This window comes from Fundulus heteroclitus, chromosome 3 (assembly GCF_011125445.2).
Source record: "Fundulus heteroclitus isolate FHET01 chromosome 3, MU-UCD_Fhet_4.1, whole genome shotgun sequence".
Classification (NCBI taxonomy): Eukaryota; Metazoa; Chordata; class Actinopteri; order Cyprinodontiformes; family Fundulidae; genus Fundulus; species Fundulus heteroclitus.
The window spans coordinates 19,046,095-19,067,685 of NC_046363.1; the positions used below are offsets into that span (position 1 = coordinate 19,046,095).

A 21,591-nucleotide genomic window follows, 5' to 3' on the forward strand; every position below is an offset into this window, starting at 1 on the left:
TTCATTTATTCAACAAAAGATTCACATCAATCGTTCAATGAGCCAGCAAGGACAACACTAGATTAATATTTGCTATTAGTTTCCATTTTCCAATGTATTTTTTTTTACTTGCTTTTATTCTGTTTTTATTTTCCAATGTTTTAATCATGTAAAACACTTTGCATTGTCCTTGTACTAAAATGTGCTATACAAATAAGTTTGCCTTGTTTTGCCTAGATGGTCGCACACTATCGGCAGAACGTGTAAAATTCAAGTATTTTGATTGGACGATTCAAGCTTGGGGCCACAGGATTTTTGCCCCATGGCTGTGTACTGAGAGTGTGTTGGGCATATGCACTGCGATTTTAGATGTCCATTATTTAAACAAACGGTGGTGGGGAGCCCCCAACACCACGGCGCCTCAACAGGATTTAGCCTACTGAACTTGTCAGTATTCTTGCAGACTTAGATATATAGACAAAATGTTTATGACAGAATTTATTGGTAAGGTAATCTGCCTTTTTTTTTTACAATACTACTCTATAAATAACGATCATGTTCCACTGATTATTGCGAACATAGAGCTCTACAGCAACATCTGGCCCCTAATGCAGAGACGCCACAGGGTGTCAGCCATTAATTGTAGCTCTGCTGCTCTCACCGTATACTTTGAACATGGCTGAGAGTCACAAGAAGCAAACCGCGTACAAGTTTATGAGAAGAAGAGGAAGGCCTCAGTAGAAAGAGATAAGACCACAGTGGATTTGGGAGATTTATCATTCAATCCCCCTGAACAGCAGAAGAGCAGGTAAAACGGTCTTGTACGTTCAAAAAGGGACCTGGGGAAATTTCCGAACCAATCGCTGACTCTACCTTTAAGAGTAATTTAGGATGTAATTTTTCTCAGTGTTTATTTTAAATAGCATTGAAAAAATATATAGGGTAAAAAAATACAAAGGTAGAATAAACAGAAAACTATATATATATATATATGGATGGATAGATAGATAAAGATGAAAATTATTGTGAATAGTAAGTAACATAATTACAAAGGTGAATAAATAAAGAAGCTATGTAAAAAAGATGTGTATTTATGTTTTATTAAATAATTTAATGAATGCTTACGTTTTATTATTTACTGTATTTTTGTGTATTTAATTGTATGCTTATTTATTTATTAAGCATTCATTTATTTCTGTATTTATTTTTTAATATGTCAGAGTTGGTTTTCCACAGATACCTGTAGGGCTTTGTTTATCAGTGGGCATGGCGCCTTTCTGAATAACTTGCCTGAGGTGTTGTGAGTCAGTTAAAAGCCCTTTGTGATGGATGCATTACAATTTTTTCCAAAATTATACAAACATGTTTTGAGTGGCAAAGCTCAGTATGTGAAAAGGTCACTCAAACAAGTCAACGCATAGCATTACAGATGACCGAGCTTATTAAACTCCTCTGTGATATTAATGGATTGCTGCTGCTTTGGAGGGAACTTTGGAGCTGGGAGCCTTTGACATGGACTATCCTGAAGAGTGTCAGGGTTTGTTTGGGTCCTTCTTCCTTTATTCAATATACTATATTTATCATTTTATGTATACTTTGACGCTTTCCCATATACGTGGAAGCCACATTGACTACCTGGGAGTGCCATGGTGGATTGTTCTAAGACACAAACATGTTTCTGGGAGCTGTTAAAGAAAATAGAGTGAAGGTTTATGGTAAAATCCCAAATGTTCGAAAGTTACATACATTTTTAACGGTTTATCAGAAAGTGATATGGACAAAAGACTGGAGTTAGAGGAGCTCTGAGGACTGATGTATGAATGGTAAGTATTACGGTTGACATTAGTTGAGTTGTGACAGGTACTGGTGCAGGACAATAGATGGCAGAGGCAGGTGGTGAAAGGTAATTATTTGATCTTTGTCTCCTTCAACAAGTTTGCTAATCTGATGGTTTGCTTGTTGTTGAGGGTGAATAGGCAGGCAAAGGTGGATCAAGAGTTTTTTTTAGGCAGGTCCAATGACATTTGATGCAGCAAATAATAGCAATTTAGATATGAAGGACTTTGTGATCCCAGGATATAATAGGTCAAAATTGTGAAATGCATGCTACTGACTGCTAACTAATTGCTTTTAATGATTCAACAAATATCAGCCAAGAAGATCAAACTAAGTTGAAACAAACCACAAAATATCTCAGTACCAGAGTGGAAAATATAACACAGAACATCATCCTGGTACTTCCTTGGTCCCTCATCCTTTGTCTTATTATCAGTATTAAAATTTCAGTTACTAATACTGTATAAATATAAATGCATCTCTGTTCTATTTTGAATAAAACCATCTTTGTTTAATTAGTTTATATATCACATATTACACATATTGTTCAGAAAAATTAAATAAATAAATATAAAATAAATGGGAATTGATTAATGATACATTTGTGATGAATTGTGAAGGTTAATTTCTTTTATATCACTGCGCCTTTAAACAACCCAGAGCTGAATGTTTTGAATCAGGACAGAAAATGTAGTCACGCAGTCCTCCTGAGGAGCGGAAGAGCAGGTACGATGGTCCTGTGTATGCGTGTAGTTATTCAGAACGGGACTTGGGCGTTTCTTACCTACATTTACGGAAAATAAATCGCCCCTAATGCAGACGCCACAGGATCACTATACGTTTAAGGTCAGTTTTCATGATTCAGCAACTAAAGACCACTAAATATGACGTCCATGGAAGCTTTCCAAAGCAAACACCATTGCCAACCAAAAACAACACAAGTTGGACCATTTCATATTTACTAAAAAACATCTTGATGATTTCTAAGACTTTTAGAAAAATATACTGTTGACTAAAGGGTGTGCGTCCTTTTACACGTGGCATGAATCTAACACAACACTTTTAAGAGCATTGTGCCCTGTGTAATAGTCTAAAGCCACTTAGAATAATTTATGAAACCTTGAATTCTGATTTCAAGCAGGAAATCCTTTAAGATAACATTCTGCCATCGATTTGTGACTTTAAGCTCAAGCTCCCTTGGGTTATAGCAGGACAGTGATCCAAAGCATTGCCAGTGATTCCACACCTGACTGACTAAATAGAACTACAAGGTTTTGACCTTGCCTAGTAAACATTTGGATTTAAGTGCAATTGTGTGAGAAGACTAGATATTTAACAAATGCTTCAATTTGCTCAGACCCGGCTGCAAAAGCAAATTAAACCTACCAGTTCCTGTGTGCTCAGCCAACTGGACTCTTCTGATAAAAGTTGCCTGTGTCTGCGTGCTGCACAAGTCTGCCTGTTTCTCCGTGAGTTCCAGCTTCTTGCTCTACTCGTTCTGGTGTTTACCCAGTCCACATCACCTGTTCTGGTCTATCACTACCTGTGTCCTCTGTTCTCCTGCTCATCCCCGCCTGCCTGCACCTTCAGCCATTATTCACCTCTTAAGTCTGGTTCTGCTTGCCTGCCTCATGTACCACTGCTCATCCCCTTCAATAAACCTTTTAAATTGTAACTCTGTGTTTGGTTCAAAATCGGGCTCACCAGCGTCATCCATTACAATACTAGGAGATGTAACGTCATTGTGTGGCATAAAACTAAAAACTTCCCCGTTTTAATAAAATGGCATCTCCTTGAACTAATTTTAGGAGTTAATTTATTTTTGAAATGAGTAGAATCTGAATCTGATATCATCAATGAATAATAGTCTGGTTAAGTGTCTCTATACAATTGTATTGGTCAATGTTATAAATGTCTGTGCTGTGTTATACATTTGTGCTGAGATTTTTTACGTTATGCTTGGCCTGCAAACTATTAGTCAGATCAGTGTTGTGTCCATTCAGTTAACTCAAAAGTCAAGCATAAACAGACGTGCTGATGAACAAAAGCACTGATGTCAGGCTGAACACTGACTGACGTAAACATGAATACTAAGAGATTTAACTACAGCCACTAAGGAGCACAATGATCAGAACAAAGTGTTCCCTTCAGCCTGCAACCCAAGTTTTGACAGGCATTTAAGTGCCTCAGTATTCAGTCAAACTGTGGGAGTTTGTTGGCGAGTTGTGGTCAGTTCAGGTTTTGGATAGAGTTTTTAAATAGTTTTCATAGTTTGGACACAGTTTGTAAAGTTTAGGTGAGCTTGGAGAATGAAGAAATTGAGGAGATGATAGAGGATGGAGCCAGCTAGAAAGAGGAGAATTTCACCCATGTGTCAATATTTCACTTGATTTCTCCCAATAAAGTGAGGTATATCTAACATACTTGAGATTCATTAAATTTGCTTATCAAGAACTGTATTTTCACTGTTTAATTATAGGTGAAACATCAAAAGAGTTCAACATTATTGGAGGGTGTCTATCTTAGCTGTCTCCATTTTATGACGCCGCTGCTGAGCTATCTGGAGAGGTAAATGTCTCTGCCTTCAATGTGGTTCCCCTCATGAAGTGTTGGAGCAAAGCCTTCAGGAGGAGAGGACAAAGCCTGCACCAGCGGCTGCATTAGAAGTTGGAGACCACCTCATCAGGCAACTATTTCGTGTTGTTTTTATCATGCCACCGGTGCCTTTGTTCACCGGAGTAAACAAAGGCACCGGGACACGCTGCCTTTGTTTACTCCGGAGAACAACTGATCGCACTGATGCCGGCCGGCGTGGTGGCCAGCCCAGCTGAAATACCACCCGAAATCTGGAGGAAAACACGCCGAGGTTGCAGAGGAGGAAAGCAACATCTGGGATGAAAGGAGGGTCGAGATGGGACGGGTTTATTGAGAGGAGAAGATTTAAGCGGTGTCTCCCCTCTGTTGTTATGGGAAATGTACAGTCCCTTATTAACAAGATGGACGAGCTAACGGCGCTGACGCGGAGCCAATCGGAGTATCAGGAGTGCAGTGTAATGTGTTTCACTGAGACATGGCTGCACAAGGACATTATGGACCAGATTCACTCTGTGGATGGCTTTCACACCATCCGGGCCGACCGGGACACTAAGAGTGGTAAGCAGAAAGGAGGGGGCTTGCCATTCTAGTAAACAGCAGATGGTGTTACCCGGGTCACATCACCATTAAGGAACCGCTCTGTAGCCCGGATGTTGAACTGCTGGCTGTTGGACTCCGTCCATACCAGCTGCCCAGAGACATCCCACACGTCATCGCTGATGTCCTGTACATCCCTCCCTCTGCAAACCCAACATTTACCTGCAGCATCATACATACACACCACCATCTCCAAACTACAGGCTCAACACCCCAGTGCCCTCATCATCATGTCAGGAGACTTCAACCACGTCACCATGAACAAAGTTCTGCCGACCTTTAAACAATATGTGAGCTGCCCTACCAGAGAGGAGAGGACCCTGGACCTGATGCATGCTAACATTAAGGATGTATACATCTCCTTTTCTCTCCCCCCTCTGGACAGGTCAGATCACAACCTGGTTAACCTCAAACCCTGCTATATGCCTCTGGTGAAGAGGAAGCCTACGACCACAAGGACTGTGAGGAGGTGGTCGGAGGAGGCTTATGAGACACTGCAGGCCTGCTTTGAAGTGACTGACTGGCCTGCACTCTGTGAGCCCCACTGGGAGGACATTGATGTGCTCACAGAGTGCATTATGGACTACATACACTTCTGTGTGGACTGCAATGTCCCAGCTCGGACTGTCACCTGTTACGCCAACAACAAACCGTGGATCAGCAAGGACCTTAAGGCCATCCTGAATGACAAGAAGAGGGCGTTCAGAGATGGCAACCGTGATGAGGTGAGGAGAGTGCAGGGGGTACTCAAAGGTAAAATCAGGGAGGCTAAAGACAAATACAGGAGAAAGCTGGAGAATAAACTCCAGAGAAACAACATGAGGGATGTGTGGAGTGGCATGAGAACCATCACCGGGTTCCAGAAATCCACTGGCATGGGGTTGAAAGGCCTTGTGGACCGGGCCAATGAACTGAACCTATTTTTTAATAGGGTTGATACTGCGACCCATCCCCCACAAATCTCTGCTGCTTTCTACCCAACAACTACCACTCCACCTTCCCCTCCTCCTCCTTACAGACCCCCTGTCTGCCCCTCACCACCTCAATTCACACTTACCTACTCTACCCCTCCCCCCTGCTTTACATCCTGTCCTTCACAACCTGAGGATCCCACCCCTCCCCCAACCGTCACCTCTACAGTGTCTTTCACTCCTGTCCTGGGGAGAAGACAGCTAACCAGACTCCACTCCGGCAAAGCTGCAGGCCCCTATGGTGTATTCCCCAGGGTACTCAAAGCTTGTGCCTACCAGCTGTGTGGAGCTCTTAGCCTAGTTTTCAGCCTGAGCATGCACCTCCAGAGAGTCACCGTGCTGTGGAAGACGTCCTGCCTTGTTCCTGTGCCAAAGACGCTGCGTCCCAGCACCCCTCAGGAACACAGACCTGTGGCACTGACGTCCCACATCATTAAGACCTTTGAGAGGCTAGTCCTGGAGCAGCTAAGGCCCATGGTCAGGCCCTTCACTGATCCACTACAGTTCGCCTACCAGCTCCGCCTGGGAGTTGAGGACAGCATCATCTTCCTGCTGAACAGAGCCTACACTCATCTGGATAAGCCGGCGAGCACTGTGAGAATCAGGTTCTTTGATTTCTCCAGTGCCTTCAACTCCATCCGTCCGGCTCTACTGGGTGAGAAGATGATGGCGATGCAGGTGGAGGCACCCATCATGTCCTGGATTGTTGATTACCTGATGGGCAGACCACAGTATGTACGCCTACAGAACTGTGTGTCTGACAGGGTGGTCAGCAACACGGGGGCCCCTCAGGGGACTGTCCTCTCCCCCTTCCTCTTCACCCTTTTCACCTCAGACTTCAACTATTGCACTGAGTCCTGCCACCTTCAGAAGTTTTCTGATGACTCAGCAATAGCTGGCTGCATTGAAAAGGGTGATGAGAGTGAGTATAGGTCATTGGTGGGCAACTTTGTCACTTGGAGTGAGCTGAACCATCTGCAGCTCAACGTGACAAAGACTAAGGAGCTAATAGTGGATGTGAGGAGGCCAAAAAACCCTGTGATCCCTGTTTCCATCCAGGGTGTCCCTGTTGACACTGTCGAGGAGTACCTGGGAGTGTACTTTAACAATAAGCTTGACTGGACTAGAAACACAGAGGCGGTCTACAAAAAGGGCCAAAGCCGACTCATCTTCCTGAGGAGGCTGAGGTCTTTTAACATCTGTGGGACGATGCTGAGGATGTTTTATGAGTCAGTTTGTTCAGTCTGTTGTTGCCGGCACGCTCTTCTACGCTGTCACATGCTGGGGCAGTGGGCTGAGGGTCGCTGACAACAACACACTGAACAAACTGATCGGGAGGGCCGGTGATGTTGTGGGGGAGGTACTGGACACTCTGACGACTGTGGCAGAGAGGAGGATGCTGTCCAGGCTCCAGTCCATCTTGGACAATGTCTCACACCCTCTCTACGACACACTGGCCCAGCAGAGGAGCTCCTTCAGCAGAAGACTCCTCTTACCCAGATGCACCACAGAGCGCCACAGGAAATCATTCCTGCCTGTGGTCAACAATCTCTACAATGCCTCCCTCAGTGATTCAGACACCCCCCTCTCTGTAATTGACATTTTCATTCAGTCTTTTGCACTGTTTTGCATATATATATATATATATATATATATATATATATATATATATATATATATATATATATATATATTATTAACCTACCTGCATTGAATGCAAAAGGAAGGAAAACTGTTATTCTGAACTTTTTATTGACCCTTTTTTTCTATCATTGATATACGTCTATCGATTGAGTGTTATTGAATTATCGTCCTTCCAGAGTTTAGACTCAGACTAGTTAAATATTTGGGCTGCACCATAACAAAACTACATAAAAAATCCTGCTTAAAACATATTTGTTTTCAATGAGCTTTCATTCAAGTAGAAAAGGACATCTTATCAGTTTGTTTTTTGTGATTTTTATAGAATTTTGTCATTTAGTTTACTGGGGATATTACGCAGAAAGGCGGATATCCTTTACCTTTGCAGAGTAATGAATAATTTTGATGACTGAATAACCTAATTACTGGTAAATGCTCCATATAAATAAATAAATAAATAAATAAATAAATAAATAAATAAATAAATAAAAAACCTATTTGATTTGAGCAATTATTCAAAATGACTTGCTCACCAGAACTGCCTATCACTTTATTCATGGAAGGTGTACCATTTGAGATTGAATTGCCATATAAAATAAAGATATTTCAAATATTTTTCAACTTTATCCATTGCATAGCTTTGAGCAGTCTTTTGTCATTTGCTCCCCCCACCCTTCTTTCTGATGGAAACGTTTTACTGAAAGTCAATGCAAAGGTCACACACTTTATGTAAACAATCCCATACTCTTCCATAGTTCTTACTCCTTCACGTTCATTAAAACTACTAAAGGTTAAATTAGGCATATGCCTGATATCTCTACTGTTGGTAGGCTTTAAATATAAAATCTGCAAAAACGAGAAACTGGAGTGACAAAAAGGAAGAGACCAACACAAGGGAAGAACAGAAAGAAAGGAGATGGCAAACATTAGTGTAAGGAAAGGAGGAAGGATAAAAGTACACAAGTATGAAAGTACTGGCAAAAGAAGAAAGGGGCAGAATGAATGGTGAACATGAAAGGTCAAATTAGAAACCACACAAATAAGAACAGAAGGATGTATACAAAGAAGGAAGGGCAAGATAAAGAAAGGATGGAGGAAAATATATAATGAAGAAAAGCAGGAAATAAAGAAAGGAAACAATCAAGGGAGATAGAATACAGTGATGGAAGAAAGAAAAAATAGAAATGACAAGAAAAAAGAAACACCAAGGAAGGGAGGACGACAAAGAAAAATCCTGCATAAGCCTGCCCCATTTTCAATGATTACAAAGTATATTTCATAACAATATACATTACATTAACTTACTGTATGAGTTGCAAACAATATTCTCATTGTTAAATCAGAAGTACATACGTACATAAAATGTTTTCTTTAGTGTTTTGAATTGACTTAAGTTGCCAATTTTTTCAACTCATCCAAATTATTCCAGTTTTACTCCATGCACTGAGATACACATTTGCTTTTAAGTAGTACGCACAAAAGCACTTTTGAAATCGCACTTCCTTCTTTTTTATCACTTGATTTTAAAACAAAGAACTTTTATAAATTATTTATCATCTCTTTCTAGTTCAAATATAATTTTTAATTGAACAAAGTCCCTTGATTTCAAGATGTTTGAATTTACAATTTCTTTGTGAGCTGAATAAAGCGCATCCAGAAGGCAAACGCCAGATACAAGCAGCGCATGGAGGACCAGTTCAACAGCAACAACCCACGTAAGATGTGGAGAGGCATCAGGACGATCACAGATTATCAGCACCGACCAGAAGCTCAGCACTAACCCAGTTCTCTCAGACACGTTAAACAGCTTCTTTGCACGCTTCAACTGTCCAAACAGCAGAAGGACTGAGCATCTTCCTCAGCCAGAGGAGAAGGATCAGGCTCACGTCCTGCAGCTGTACCAAGTGACCTCCACCTTAAAGGTCAATATCAACTAGGTTCAGGAGTTTTCTGGACGTTTTTAACCTCTCCTGCAGCTTCATGTGGTCCCTGCCTGTTCCCAAAAACCAACCATCTCCTGCCCAAATGATTACCGTCCTGCTGCTCTGACTACTGTCATCATAAAGTGCTTCGAGGGGATTCTCATGAAACGCATCAACGCCACACTGGCTTGCACAGCCTGCAGTTCGCCTACAGGCAGAGTCATTTTACAGAGGATGCTGCCTCGTTAGCACTTCACACGGCTGAGTCGTCTGCAGCATCCTAATGCCTATGTTAAGACGCTGCTTGTGGACTCTCTGCTCAGCCCTCAACACCGTGCTCTCAGACATGCTGCCTCTGGAGCTCCACAGCCTGGGATTATCTCCACCGCTCTGCTCCTGGATCCGTGACTTCCTCTCCATCAGAGCCCAGGTGGTGAGGATAGGGAAATGCACATCCGCCCCACTGATCCTCAACACTGGAACTCCAGGAATAACCTTCCCTGGACATCAGCAAGACCACGGAGGTCATTGTGGACTACAGGCGGTCCAGGAAGACTGAACACACTGCTCTCTGCATACATGGGGGGGTGGGGCAGACACTGAAACGGACTGCACTTTCTGCTCAGCTGCTAACAAGCTTTTTAGAGCTACAATCAAAATCATTTTGTGTCAGCGCATAAGTGTCGGGGCTGCACGGCACAGGAGAGGATGGATTTAGTACGGGTAATGAGGACAGCACAGGGGATTATGGGATGCCGTCTACAAGATCTAGTCCAGAAATGGGCCAGACGTATAGCCACAGACCCCACCTACCCAAGCAATGCACTTTGTCACACTTCCATCAGGTAAACAATAATAATAATAAAATAAAAAAAATAAATCAAAGTCTAAAAGACACAAAACCAGCTTTTTTCCCAAAGCTGTGAGGGCTATCACCACCTGCTGGGAATCAATAAATCACCAGCCCATGATCTGTTGCAAACACACTACTGGTTCTACATATTCTTGATGTAGAACCGTCTCTCACATACTAATGTCTGTTTGTACACTTCAGTTCCTCAGGTAATGTCTTTCTGGACATCCCTACAGACTGGACAGTTCTGTAATTTGAAGATCTAATCTATCTAAGCTCTTCCTCCACTGGATTTTACCATGTGCATGAGTATCGGAACGATGGGAGTATTCATGTGACACATCCACGCAACAGTAGCGATCTACGTCATCTGTAAAGGGTCTGCTATCTGACTTTTTGACGTGAAAATTAGTCTTATTTGATGCATGCTGAGGACCAGTTGCATGCTTTAAGCTTCTCAGGAAGCAGTCAGTGCAATAAAGTGATTTCAGGAGAAAAAGTTTGGAAAGATTGTCTTGTCTGCATGTTATGTGTAATCTGTGTGCATTCTGAGCACTGAGTATAGATCATACTGCTATACAATAAGTCAGATGTGGAAAAATAAATTGTTAGTGTTACAATTTTAACATAAAAAAATTGGCTTTACAAATATTGGGTTTCTGAAATTTTACAGAAAATCAAATCTTTCTCTAAATTGTCATTGGTGGTACCTCATGGTTATGTTAAAACAATATTAAGGGCACCATATAACCATATATCATGACAACTATGTTAAAAGATTTATTTGAAATTACCCAACAAATGTATTGAAAAGAAAGCCCCAGTAGTTCAACAAAAAGGAGAGAAAAAAATACTTAAACTGTAATGTTCTACACCAACTAGTAAATATTTGAAATTATTAAGATGAAAGGTTCACAAATTTAAAGGAAAACTGTTTCTTACTGATGCTTTTCAGTGTTTCAATTTATTTTTTATTATATAAAAAATACAGCTGATGCTTCAGTTTACATTAAAGCTATTTTGTCTAAGAATAAATATTTTTGAAGGTCTTAAGGAAAAAAAACAGCTATATTTAATATTCAGATGTTATGCAGTGCTGTGTAAACATAAAGAAAATTACAAATTTTTACATTACTGTTCTACTGCTGACTTAACCAGAAATATACAGGCTGGAATGAGAAAACAATATCATTTAATATTGTTAATATAAAGGACACAATTGATGAATAGTTTGTTTCATTAAAATATTTAAAACAAGGGGTTAAAGTGACTTCTTTTATGCATCAATAATATTCACTAATGTTTGGAAGTTTATTTAATTTTAGAATTTGTTTTAGCAGATTTATCTCCAAGTTTCCTCATTCTGTAAAATTAACAAGTCCAGTCATTGCTTGGCGATAAATTGTTCATATCCAATAAATTAGAATATGCATTCCAAAGAAGTTCATTTGTTAGATTAAAAGTACCCCTTTAAAATAATGTTTAATAGCTGCTTAAAAAGGTTTTCATTAAGCCCACGTTTCTGTAATAACTACAGAATCCACATGTAATTGTATTAAATTCTTTTTTCTACTTTTAAATGTTTTTAAGCCCCATCAGCTGTTTTGCTATATCACAGTGAGGCGTTACACAAAGTAATCCACTTCTTCTGAGGTAGCAACAAGGTGTAGAGAAATGAAGCAGAACTACAAATGGATTTTAAAGTTGGCTTTACTACTTAAATGTATCAACTAAGATCATTACAACAGGTGGTGAAAAGAATATTCCCATTAAAGCATAATTTTGATGTCTGTACAAGATTTTTTTTAATCCACATTAAAAAGAAACAAAACCAACAAAAAACAATTGGTAAAAGGCATCCAAGAAATAGAGAGAAACCTATAAAACAATATTGTACAGGAATAGTTGTATAGAAAGCCGTTTCAAAGAAATAAAATGAACCGGGTAAAGCCGACCGTACATATTGCCAACAGTATATGCTGAACCCTTTAAACAGAACTCCTCAATCAGGACATATTGTTCAGTATGCATTTTTCTCTAACAATTGAACAATGTTAACACAGATTTACACACATCGTCTCAAACTGTTTTGTTTTACAAATCCCAGTAATACAACTGAAAAGACACACAACTAAAGAGATGTTCTGTCAAACTGATGCATGTGAAGTGCTTTTTGAAAACGCAAAACGAGTAAGGTCCGAACGGCTGGAAGTACACAGAAGCATAAAAGGACTTTAAAATACCTCGAGTTAGTTAGAGAGAAGGTATACGTGATAAACTGGAACCCATTACTCAAGAGGATGCTGCATGAGAACGCTGATGTTCTTCCAGCAGATGAGGAAAAGCAAAAGCTTTGTCGCACTCTGTGCATTCGTACACGACCTCGCCGACGTGACTCTCCTGGTGCTGCTTCAGAAGAGCCCGCTTGCTGAAGGACTTGTAGCACATGTCACAGCGGTACTCTCCGGCTTGCTTTTCAGCGTGCAGTCTCATGTGGTTGGACAAATCCTGGCCTGTGCTGAATCTGGCTGCACACTGGGCACATTTGAACTTCTTGCCCGGGTCGCCTGTAGCGGCGGGCTGAACTTTACGACCATGTTGCCTGGACTCGTGCTTTCTGAGGTAACACTTCTTGGCGAAGGTCTTTCCACAGGTCTCACATTTGAACGCCTTCCAGTTATTTGGGTGTTGACTGTTTTGATGCTCCAGGAGGGCACTTTTAGAGGAGAACTGCATTAAGCACTCGTGGCACCTGTACAGGTCCTCTCCAGTGACGTCGACTTCCTCTTCGTCCCCTGCAGCCTCACGAGCCGGATCTGCGTGTGCTGCAGAGTATGTGTTCTCCACTACATCCTGCTGTTGGAGGAAACAATTATGGTGACTGAGAGCATCTTTCCCCAGAAATCTGCCGCCGCACTCTCCACACTCGTATTCAGGTGGCGCTGTGGGGTGAAGTAGCTCTTCTTCCTCGAGCTTGCTTTCAGACGAGTCGCGTTTATCTTTTTCAGGCACACAATCGGGGTGCGTGGGGAAATGACGGCTCAGCTCTGTGGCGCTGGGGAAACACTGGTGGCAAACGGGACATATGAAGCCATCTGATGGGTGTCTTTCCCGACTGATTCCTGTCGCAGTGTCAACGTGGGTTTCAAGGTGGCTGAGGAAGAGCTGGGAGGAAGAAAAGCTACTGTTGCACCGATTGCACGGATATTCTCGCTCAGACCACGACTGCCGATGGGCGTTCCGGTGCTTTTTCAGGTGAGATGCATGAAGAAAGTGTTTATTGCACTCCGCGCAAGCATAGGGCCGCTCTCTGGCTTCCAAGCAACCGTGTTCCGAGAGTTCCTCTGGATCTCTGAAGCGCTCACAACAGATGCCGCAGCGGTACTTGAACTCTGCGGTATATCCAAATGCACTTTTGGGCTGATCACGTTCACCCTTTGAAGCAGAGGATGGGAAGCCCTCGCTTGATGCCGTGTGGGTTTTCCGATGCTCAGCCCTGCTGCTCTTACACCGAAATATCTTGTTGCAGATGTCACATGGAAAGCTCTCTTCGCGGTGGGTGGACATGTGCTCTGCTAGCTGCGTGGGTCCGGCGAAGCCGAGGTGACACTTGGAACAACGGAACGGGCGACTCTTCCCGTGAGTGTGCTTATGGTTCCGCAGCGCAAACAGCGAAACAAACCCTCTGCCGCATGTTTGACACTGAAACTCAGACTTGTGCATTCGCTGATGCTGCTGCAGCTGGGACGCCTGGAAGAAACATTTACCGCACTCGGCACATTCGTGTGGCTTCTTGCCCAGGTGACACAACTGGTGATCCTCGAGACTTTCGGATGTTGGGAACGTCTTCCCGCACACGTGGCAAGGGAAGTAAGGGGCAGAGTCGGACTCGCTGTCGCTATCAAGGTTTTGGTCTTCATCGCTATCACCATTCGTACTTACATAACTGCTAGACTGCTGGTCAATACTGCCCCTTTGCAGATGTGCACTCCCAAGTTCCCTCAGCTCTTTTGGGTGCCATTTTTTATAATGCCTACACAGTGACCGTTTGGATGCATACACTTTGCTGCAACACTGGCAGTGAAATATTTCGTCCGCATGTTCTCCACTGTAATGGTCACATAACGCTACCCTCGTCCAAAACCGTTGCTTACACAGTTTGCAAGGAAAGGGTCTGTTGTCATCGTGGCTCATTCTGTGTTTTTCGAGATCAGTCGTGGTGCTGAACGCCCTGGGACAAACTGAGCAAAAGTACTTATGGTGAACCACATGCAGTTTCATGTGTCTTCTCAGGTTTCCTGGATTAGAGAACATTCGCCCACACTTTGAACATTTATTACCTTTTTTCTCTTGCTCCTCTCTTCCATGGTCTTCAAGGTGACTTATGAGCAACAGGCCATCAGTGAAGCTTTTATCACATTCTGAACACTGGTACTGGACGGTCTTCTTTTCTGTTTCTTTCTTTTCCGAGTTGCTGCTCTGGACCTGATTTTCATTTGGGCTCTGTGTCGATTCCTCCTTCGGCTCTTCTTTGCAGGGCACGTTAGCTTGTGAAACTTTTGTACTAGCTGTTGTTGCTGCAGTTTCCAAGTCTTTGGCCTTGGAGCCACTAAAAGCATAATCAATCTCTGCTTTTACAGGGATGTCCAGCTGTAGGGGTACGTTTTTGCATTTCCTGTAGTGATTTCGGTGTTGAGTTTTGTTCCAGAAGCCCCTGTTGCAGTATTTACAGACATATGGTTTTTCTGTTGAATGTGTGCGCTGATGACCAGTTAGTCCCGCTTTATTAGTGAAACACATGTTACACTCTTGGCAGACAAGCAGTTCTGAGGCGTCAGTCGTCAGAGTTGTGTCTGTTCTAGCAATATCAGCATCGTTGCTTGGAGCTTTTCCGTAACTCTCATCCACAGGCTCTTCTTTGATTTTTGGCATGTTGGACAGATGTTGTTGCAGTGGAGCAGTTGACATTGGCGAAGTCTCCGTTTCCAGCTTGTGCGTACTTAGAAAATGCTCTTGAAGTTGTGAAAACAGCAGGAATCGTGAACTGCAGTATGCACATGAGAAGCCTTTTGGTGGGCCTTGGGAAGGTGGCTGCTTGCTTTTGGGGACGGCTGGTGAGGAAGATCTCAGAATGCACATTTCTTTGTGGTTTTCCAGTTGTTTTTCAGAGAAAAATCCACCGCACCTTTCACAGAGAGCAGTTCTTGGCTGAGTTTTCTCCTTGCACTTGGGATAATGACGCAACACATAGTCGCTCCTTATGAATCTCTCGCCACAATGCTCGCACGAATAAGGCCGCTCTCCTGTGTGTAAGCGATTGTGCACATTTAACTGCCAGCTGTTTTTGAAAGCACGAGGGCAGTAGCTGCATGCAAACTTTAAGTCTTTGTTGAATAAAGGCTGAATCCTCACCAACATTTTTTTTCGTATGCCATCAAGTTGTTTGGCAATGTTGTCATTTGGTTCATCAGTTTTCTGCAGCAGAGTGCTTGATGTGTTCCTCGGCTTTCTGCACTTTTTTATCCTTTGGTGTTGTTTCAAAGTTTTTTCGTGGGAGAAAGCAGAACCACACCTTGAGCACTTGAATTTCTTCACGGTGTGGAACATAGTCGTGTGCCTAGAAAGTCTATTCTCAGTTGGGAAGCTTTTCAAGCAGACCTTACAGTCAAAACTCTCCTGCTCTTCAACAGGCTTTAGGTTGAATTTACTTTGCCAACCTTTGCCAATATCTTCCAGGCTGATTTTGGGGATTCTCACTTCCAGCCGTGTGTTTTTACTTTTGCACAGAGCCTGGTGCACTTTCAGATGGTCATACCGTGAAAAGCAGCTGTCGCAGGCTTTGCAGCGATACGGCTTCACCTCATTGTGTGTCAGAATGTGATTCCTCAGGCTTCTTGCATTCACAAACGTCTGAGTGCAGAACTTGCACTTCAACTCAGCTTCATCCTCTGGTAGGATATCTTGTGATGCCGTATCTGCCTCAGCATTAATACTGGGTTTTGGCTGATCTGGATTTGACTCAGCATTACAAAAGGCTTCATGCTTTAAACTCAGACTTTGTGATCTGAATCTCTGGCCGCAGTGCATGCATCTAAAGGGTTGAACGCCAGTATGTGAAACGATGTGTCTCAATAAATATGATGTGTACTGGAAACGTTTTGAACAATAGGGGCATTTCAACTTGAACATCTTGCTTGCATTAGAGTGGGAAGGCGTTTTTTGGAAAGTCTGGCTTACTTGAGTTGAGTCTGACTCAATATTAGAATTGTCTGCTTTGTCAGCAGTGTCTGCTTTGTCAGCAGTGTCTGATTGGTCAGCACTGTCGGATTGGTCAGCATTGTCTAATTGGTCAGCACTGTCTAATTGGTCAGCATTGTCTAATTGGTCAGCATTGTCTAATTGGTCAGCATTGTCTGATTTGTCAGCAATGTCTGATTTGTCAGCAATGTCTGATTTGTCAGCAATGTCTGATTTGTCAGCAGAGGTCTTTTTGGTCTCGGCGCAAATCAGCTTATGACGAGAGAGCACATGCACTCCGTAGTACTGACCACAATCTTCACACAAACGCAGCGACCTTTTCTTGTGGGCGAGGAGGTGTTTTTCTAAACGGATTCGTTTCCAAAACCTCCGAGGACAAATGGTGCAACAATGCTTTTTATATTTCAGATTATTATTATAATTTGCTTCTACAGAGAGATTGTTTTTTTGATGTGTGCAAGTCTCTGAGTGTATTTTGAGGTATATTGAGCGATAGAACTGTTTTCCACAGGTGCCACAGGAAAAAGGCTTGTCCCCGGTGTGTTTGACCATGTGCCTGGTCAGAGCATGACGAGATGTACATCTTCTCCTGCAGAATGGACACTCGTTTGAAGAGCCTGAAATGTGAGTGAAAGAGTGTTTTCTAAGTATATGGGCATCCTCAAATGTTTCTTTGCACAAGGAACAATGCAACAGCTTGGGCTTATTATTCCCTTTGACAGTTTCTGAGAATTGTTGTGGCTTCGCTTGAGTTTCCCCCTCAGGGTTCTGTGTCTTGTCTTTACTTTTGTGTGTCTTTAGATGCCTAAGCAGATACACTGGATATGGGAACTGCGCTGGGCACTCTGGGCACTGGAGCATTCCCTTTTTGCTTCTTGGGTGGGAGTTTCGATGTTGGATCAAGTCCCCAATTGTAGGCAGAATCATTTTACAGGATGTGCATTGTATCTTCTTCAGGTGAACAACTTTGTGATTAATCAGATGGGCAAGTTTCTTAAATCCCTTTCGACATTCCAGACAGCGGTATGGTCTTTCGCCATGATGACCACGCTCATGTGTCTTTAGCGAAGACAGAACATCAAAACCTAGTCCACAAAAGCGACAGCTCAAAGTAGGTTTTGGAAATTCTGGTGCCGTGTCTGGTTGACTGCCGCCCTCTTCAGTTATCGCGTCAACTGAAGATGCAGGTTTGGACACGGCAGATTTCCTGTACCTGATTATTTTGCCAGTGCGTTTAAACAACTCATGTTTTTTCATGTGTCTATACTTTCCCGAGGGATGGAAAAAAATAGCAGGGCAATGACTGCATTTGTACTGAATGGTGGGTGCTGTTGGAACTTGGGGTGCCTGCGTTTTTGATTCTCCCTCCTTCCCTTGTGTCATCTGTATGGCTTCTTTAGATTGTGGTTTCTGATCTTTGTCTTTCCTGGACTTGTGATACAATCGTATCCCCTCCCTTGCGAGCCGATTTATAGTTTCTCGCAGGCAAATTAGTTTAATATGTCTATATCTGTTGGATGTTGCTGTGAAGGCAGCTTTGCACAAGGGACAGACATATTTATCACCATCTTTCACCTTTCCTCCACATATCGCACCTCGGACACAGAAACGCAAATGCCGAGCCCTGTTGTAGGAGTACTTGAAATGCCTCGGACAAAGAGGGCATTTATGTAACGTCTCCATGCCTTTTTTTGAGTGCACGTTGTAGATGTGCCTTTTGGTCTTCTTTGCAGAAGAAAAGCTTTGATAACATAAATGGCAGACATTGGTTTTGGAGATGTCAGTGAGCCTGATGTAACATTGCTTTATGTTCTCGTCTAAAGTTTTTTGGGCCACATCATTCTGTGTTGGTGTTTCAGTTTTATCAACAGTGGGGCTCTTCTTAGGTGCCATAAGCTGCTTGCACCTACCAGGAACTTTTTTGTGATGATTTAAAGAACTAGACTGTGCAAAGTACAAGCCACATCCAGTGCACCGATATGGTGTTATGCCCGTGTGATCACGCATATGCCTGACATAGTGAAGTATTCTTGAAAATACGAGTCCGCACCTATTGCACTTGTAGGGGCCAGAGTTTTTCTTCTTCTGTGGGGTGATCTGACTGCACATATGGTGTTCGTTTTTAATCAAATAGACGTTACACGCCTTGCAAAACTGATAACTCGGCATAGGGTGGCAACAGTAGTGGTGCTCGATTAGATGATCCACACTGTCGGATATGTGTTGGCAAACAGCACAACTGTATGTGTTGATTATTCCATCTGCTGACTCCATGTTCATTAATTTTACAACAGGGTGCAGGAATGGTCTCATCTGTACAGAAGATGTCAGCTGAGGTGCTGGCCATTCTAACTGGTCCACGGGGCTCTCACCAGGTGTCTTTATAGTTGTTTCTTGAAGCTTATTTGAAACATTGTACGTTTCGACAGCATCACATGAGGACTCATCTCCGGACAGAGGCTCCCCGTACAACAGGCCAGGTTCTGACAGGTCTGACTTTTCATCGTTTGCATCTTTGGAAAAATGTACATGTTCTGTTTGTTGTTGATCCACAAAACCTTCATATATTGAAGTTTGTGGATCTTGGAGGAAGGCTGTTTTCTCCTCATGACTTGTCAACTCCTCTTCTGAGAGTGAATTGACATCACTTGCTGCATTTGGCAGTAAACAGGACTTTAAATCACTGAAATCTCTCTCTGTGTTACTGTCAGCTCTGGTAATATTTTTTGGATCTGTAGGGGAGGTAGCGTTTGAGCTTTCAGATGAAAAGGGAAGCAAATCTGTGTTTAAGGCATTTGGGTGCAGGGATTCTGAACGATTAACACCATCATCATTGGAAGCAGTGTCTGTGACACAGGGACTAGATTCTAGACCTGAAGGCAAGCTTGGAGCTTCCTTGTCTGTTGAGCTTCCCATGTCCTGATCAGCATGCAAGTTTGTGCCCAGCCTACTTTCCTTTAAAAGGACTTTTGAATGACTAACAATATCATCCATAGTGGGCCTAGAGTTTTGACTTAGAGAAGCCTTCTTCTCCGATCGTCTTCCCTTTTCCTTAACTGTGTATGAGTTTGTGCCTGAATTATTTTGCTTTAGTAGGGATTCTTGATGACTTTCAACACATTTACTGTTTTCATCACCAAGATCATTAGAAAAACCAGTGCCCGAAGAGGATGGTTGCAAACAGGAATCTGCATGAACAAGATCTTGTTCATAATTCTCATTAGCGGAATTCTTCAAAATGCAGTCGATGGCGCTGGGGCCAATGCAATCTGGATCGTGGGAAAACATTTTTGACTTAGCAGCTCCTTTATCTGTCTGGATATTTTCATCGTCACTTGAGCTATGTGATGAGTTCAACAGTACAGGACTAGCCACACATTTATTTTTGGGATTACTCATCTCTTCAGAGGATGGATCCCTAGTGTCATCTTGTCTGCAACAATCTATATCTGGAGATAAAGTGGAAATTTCCTCGACTGCTGCACTTGAAAATTCTTCATCGTTCTGCATTTCTTGACTGTTTGTGCCTGTGTTGGAGTCGCTTGAATGATCATCACTCATCCCACCAAGACTTTCACATGATTGTTGTTCAGGTAACTGCAAACTGAACTCAATGCTTTCACTTTGCTCATCGTCGTCGTCATTTGAAGAACTCGATTCATTCAGAACAAGTGGGAGAGACATATCCTTCTGGATTGCTTCTTCATGTTCAGTTTCCATTATTTCATCTTCGAAGTTAGTAGAATCTGGAATTATGGATGTTTTTTCGTCAAATAATTCGTCATCCAATGAGCATGATTTTTTCCAAAGGTTTTCTAAGCCCGGACTTTTTTCAAGCTCATTCTCCTTCACAACTGAGTCTTTATCATCAGTTGAATTTGGATTATTGAATACCTCATCTTGATTGATGTTATCTAAATGATCATCCTTCCGGTAATCCTGTTTACTGTCAAATGTAGTTGGGGCGGTTGATTTTAGAAGCTTATCCCCTTCCTTGTCCACTAAATGCTCATGATTTCCATCTCCAGAACATTTTTTAGTCAAGTGGAAGTCTGAAAATGTAGCTTCTGCAGTAAGGGCTCCATCCTCATAGACATTTTGTTTTTGATCATGAAATGCATCATTTCCATCATATTCATTTCCAGCAGTCATTACACCAGGCGAGGTAGCAGAAGAGTGATTGTGTTCCCTGTAACCTTTGACTGAAAATGAACTTGTCTCTGGAATATTAGGGCACAGTCTTTCAGTCTGAGAATTTCTGTTTCCAGTTGCAGAGAAAATGTATTTTGCTGAGTTTTCATTTAAAACAATGTCAGTTTTTGGTCTTGGAAAAAAGTTACTTCGAGTGAACTTGCATGAAGGCCTTGCTTCCCTTGCATCTGTGTCAGAGCAGTTGTTTATAGCAGAGTAGTTCCCACGATATGGTGCTGCCCGCATGTCTCGGTCCTGCTTAGGACGATGAAAATCTGGTGCAAATGATGGATGATAAGATCCCGATGGTGGCAATGGATTTGGAGCAAAACTGGGAGAATTTCTGCTCCTATATCTTTGTGGGTAATCCCGTCCCATTTGTTGTCGATCAGCTTGCCATTGCCTTTCATAGTACCTATTATAAACACAGTCTGTCCTTGGAGTTTCAAAACTGGTATTTCTGCAATAGTTTGCATTGTAGTTTGTGTTTGGTACAGGAACTTCTCCTGAGCCAACAGGACCGGAGAAATTATGATGCCCGACAAAGTTCCCTATATGCTGGGATAGAGGTCTATCCGAGTCCTCCCTCCTCCTCAGGTTTCGAGGATCTGATGAACGAGGTGGAAGGTTTGGAAAGTATGAATCCCAGCCATGAGCCATTATGTAGAGAGACTAGTAGAAATGGAGTTGTGCATCCAATCCTGAAAGCAAACAAAAAACTATCATTAGTTAAAAAAAAAAATCTATG

The 21,591-nt window shown here is 42.4% G+C and overlaps 1 protein-coding gene across 3 annotated transcripts in view; it reads right to left on the reverse strand.

The window, feature by feature from the left end:
* Nucleotides 1-21,591, reverse strand: part of znf1035 (zinc finger protein 1035) — a 76,228-nt gene that overhangs the window by 20,707 nt on the left and 33,930 nt on the right. For 2 of the 3 annotated variants that reach the window (XM_036131940.1, XM_036131934.1), the window contains one exon: nucleotides 12,087-21,544. The exons of the other annotated variant lie outside the window; for it this stretch is intronic. In XM_036131940.1, coding sequence (XP_035987833.1) covers nucleotides 12,687-21,503 — 8,817 coding nt within the window. In that variant the 5' untranslated portion in view covers nucleotides 21,504-21,544 and the 3' untranslated portion in view covers nucleotides 12,087-12,686. Of the gene's footprint in view, nucleotides 1-12,086; nucleotides 21,545-21,591 lie in introns of those variants that run through there. 3 annotated transcript variants of the gene reach the window in all.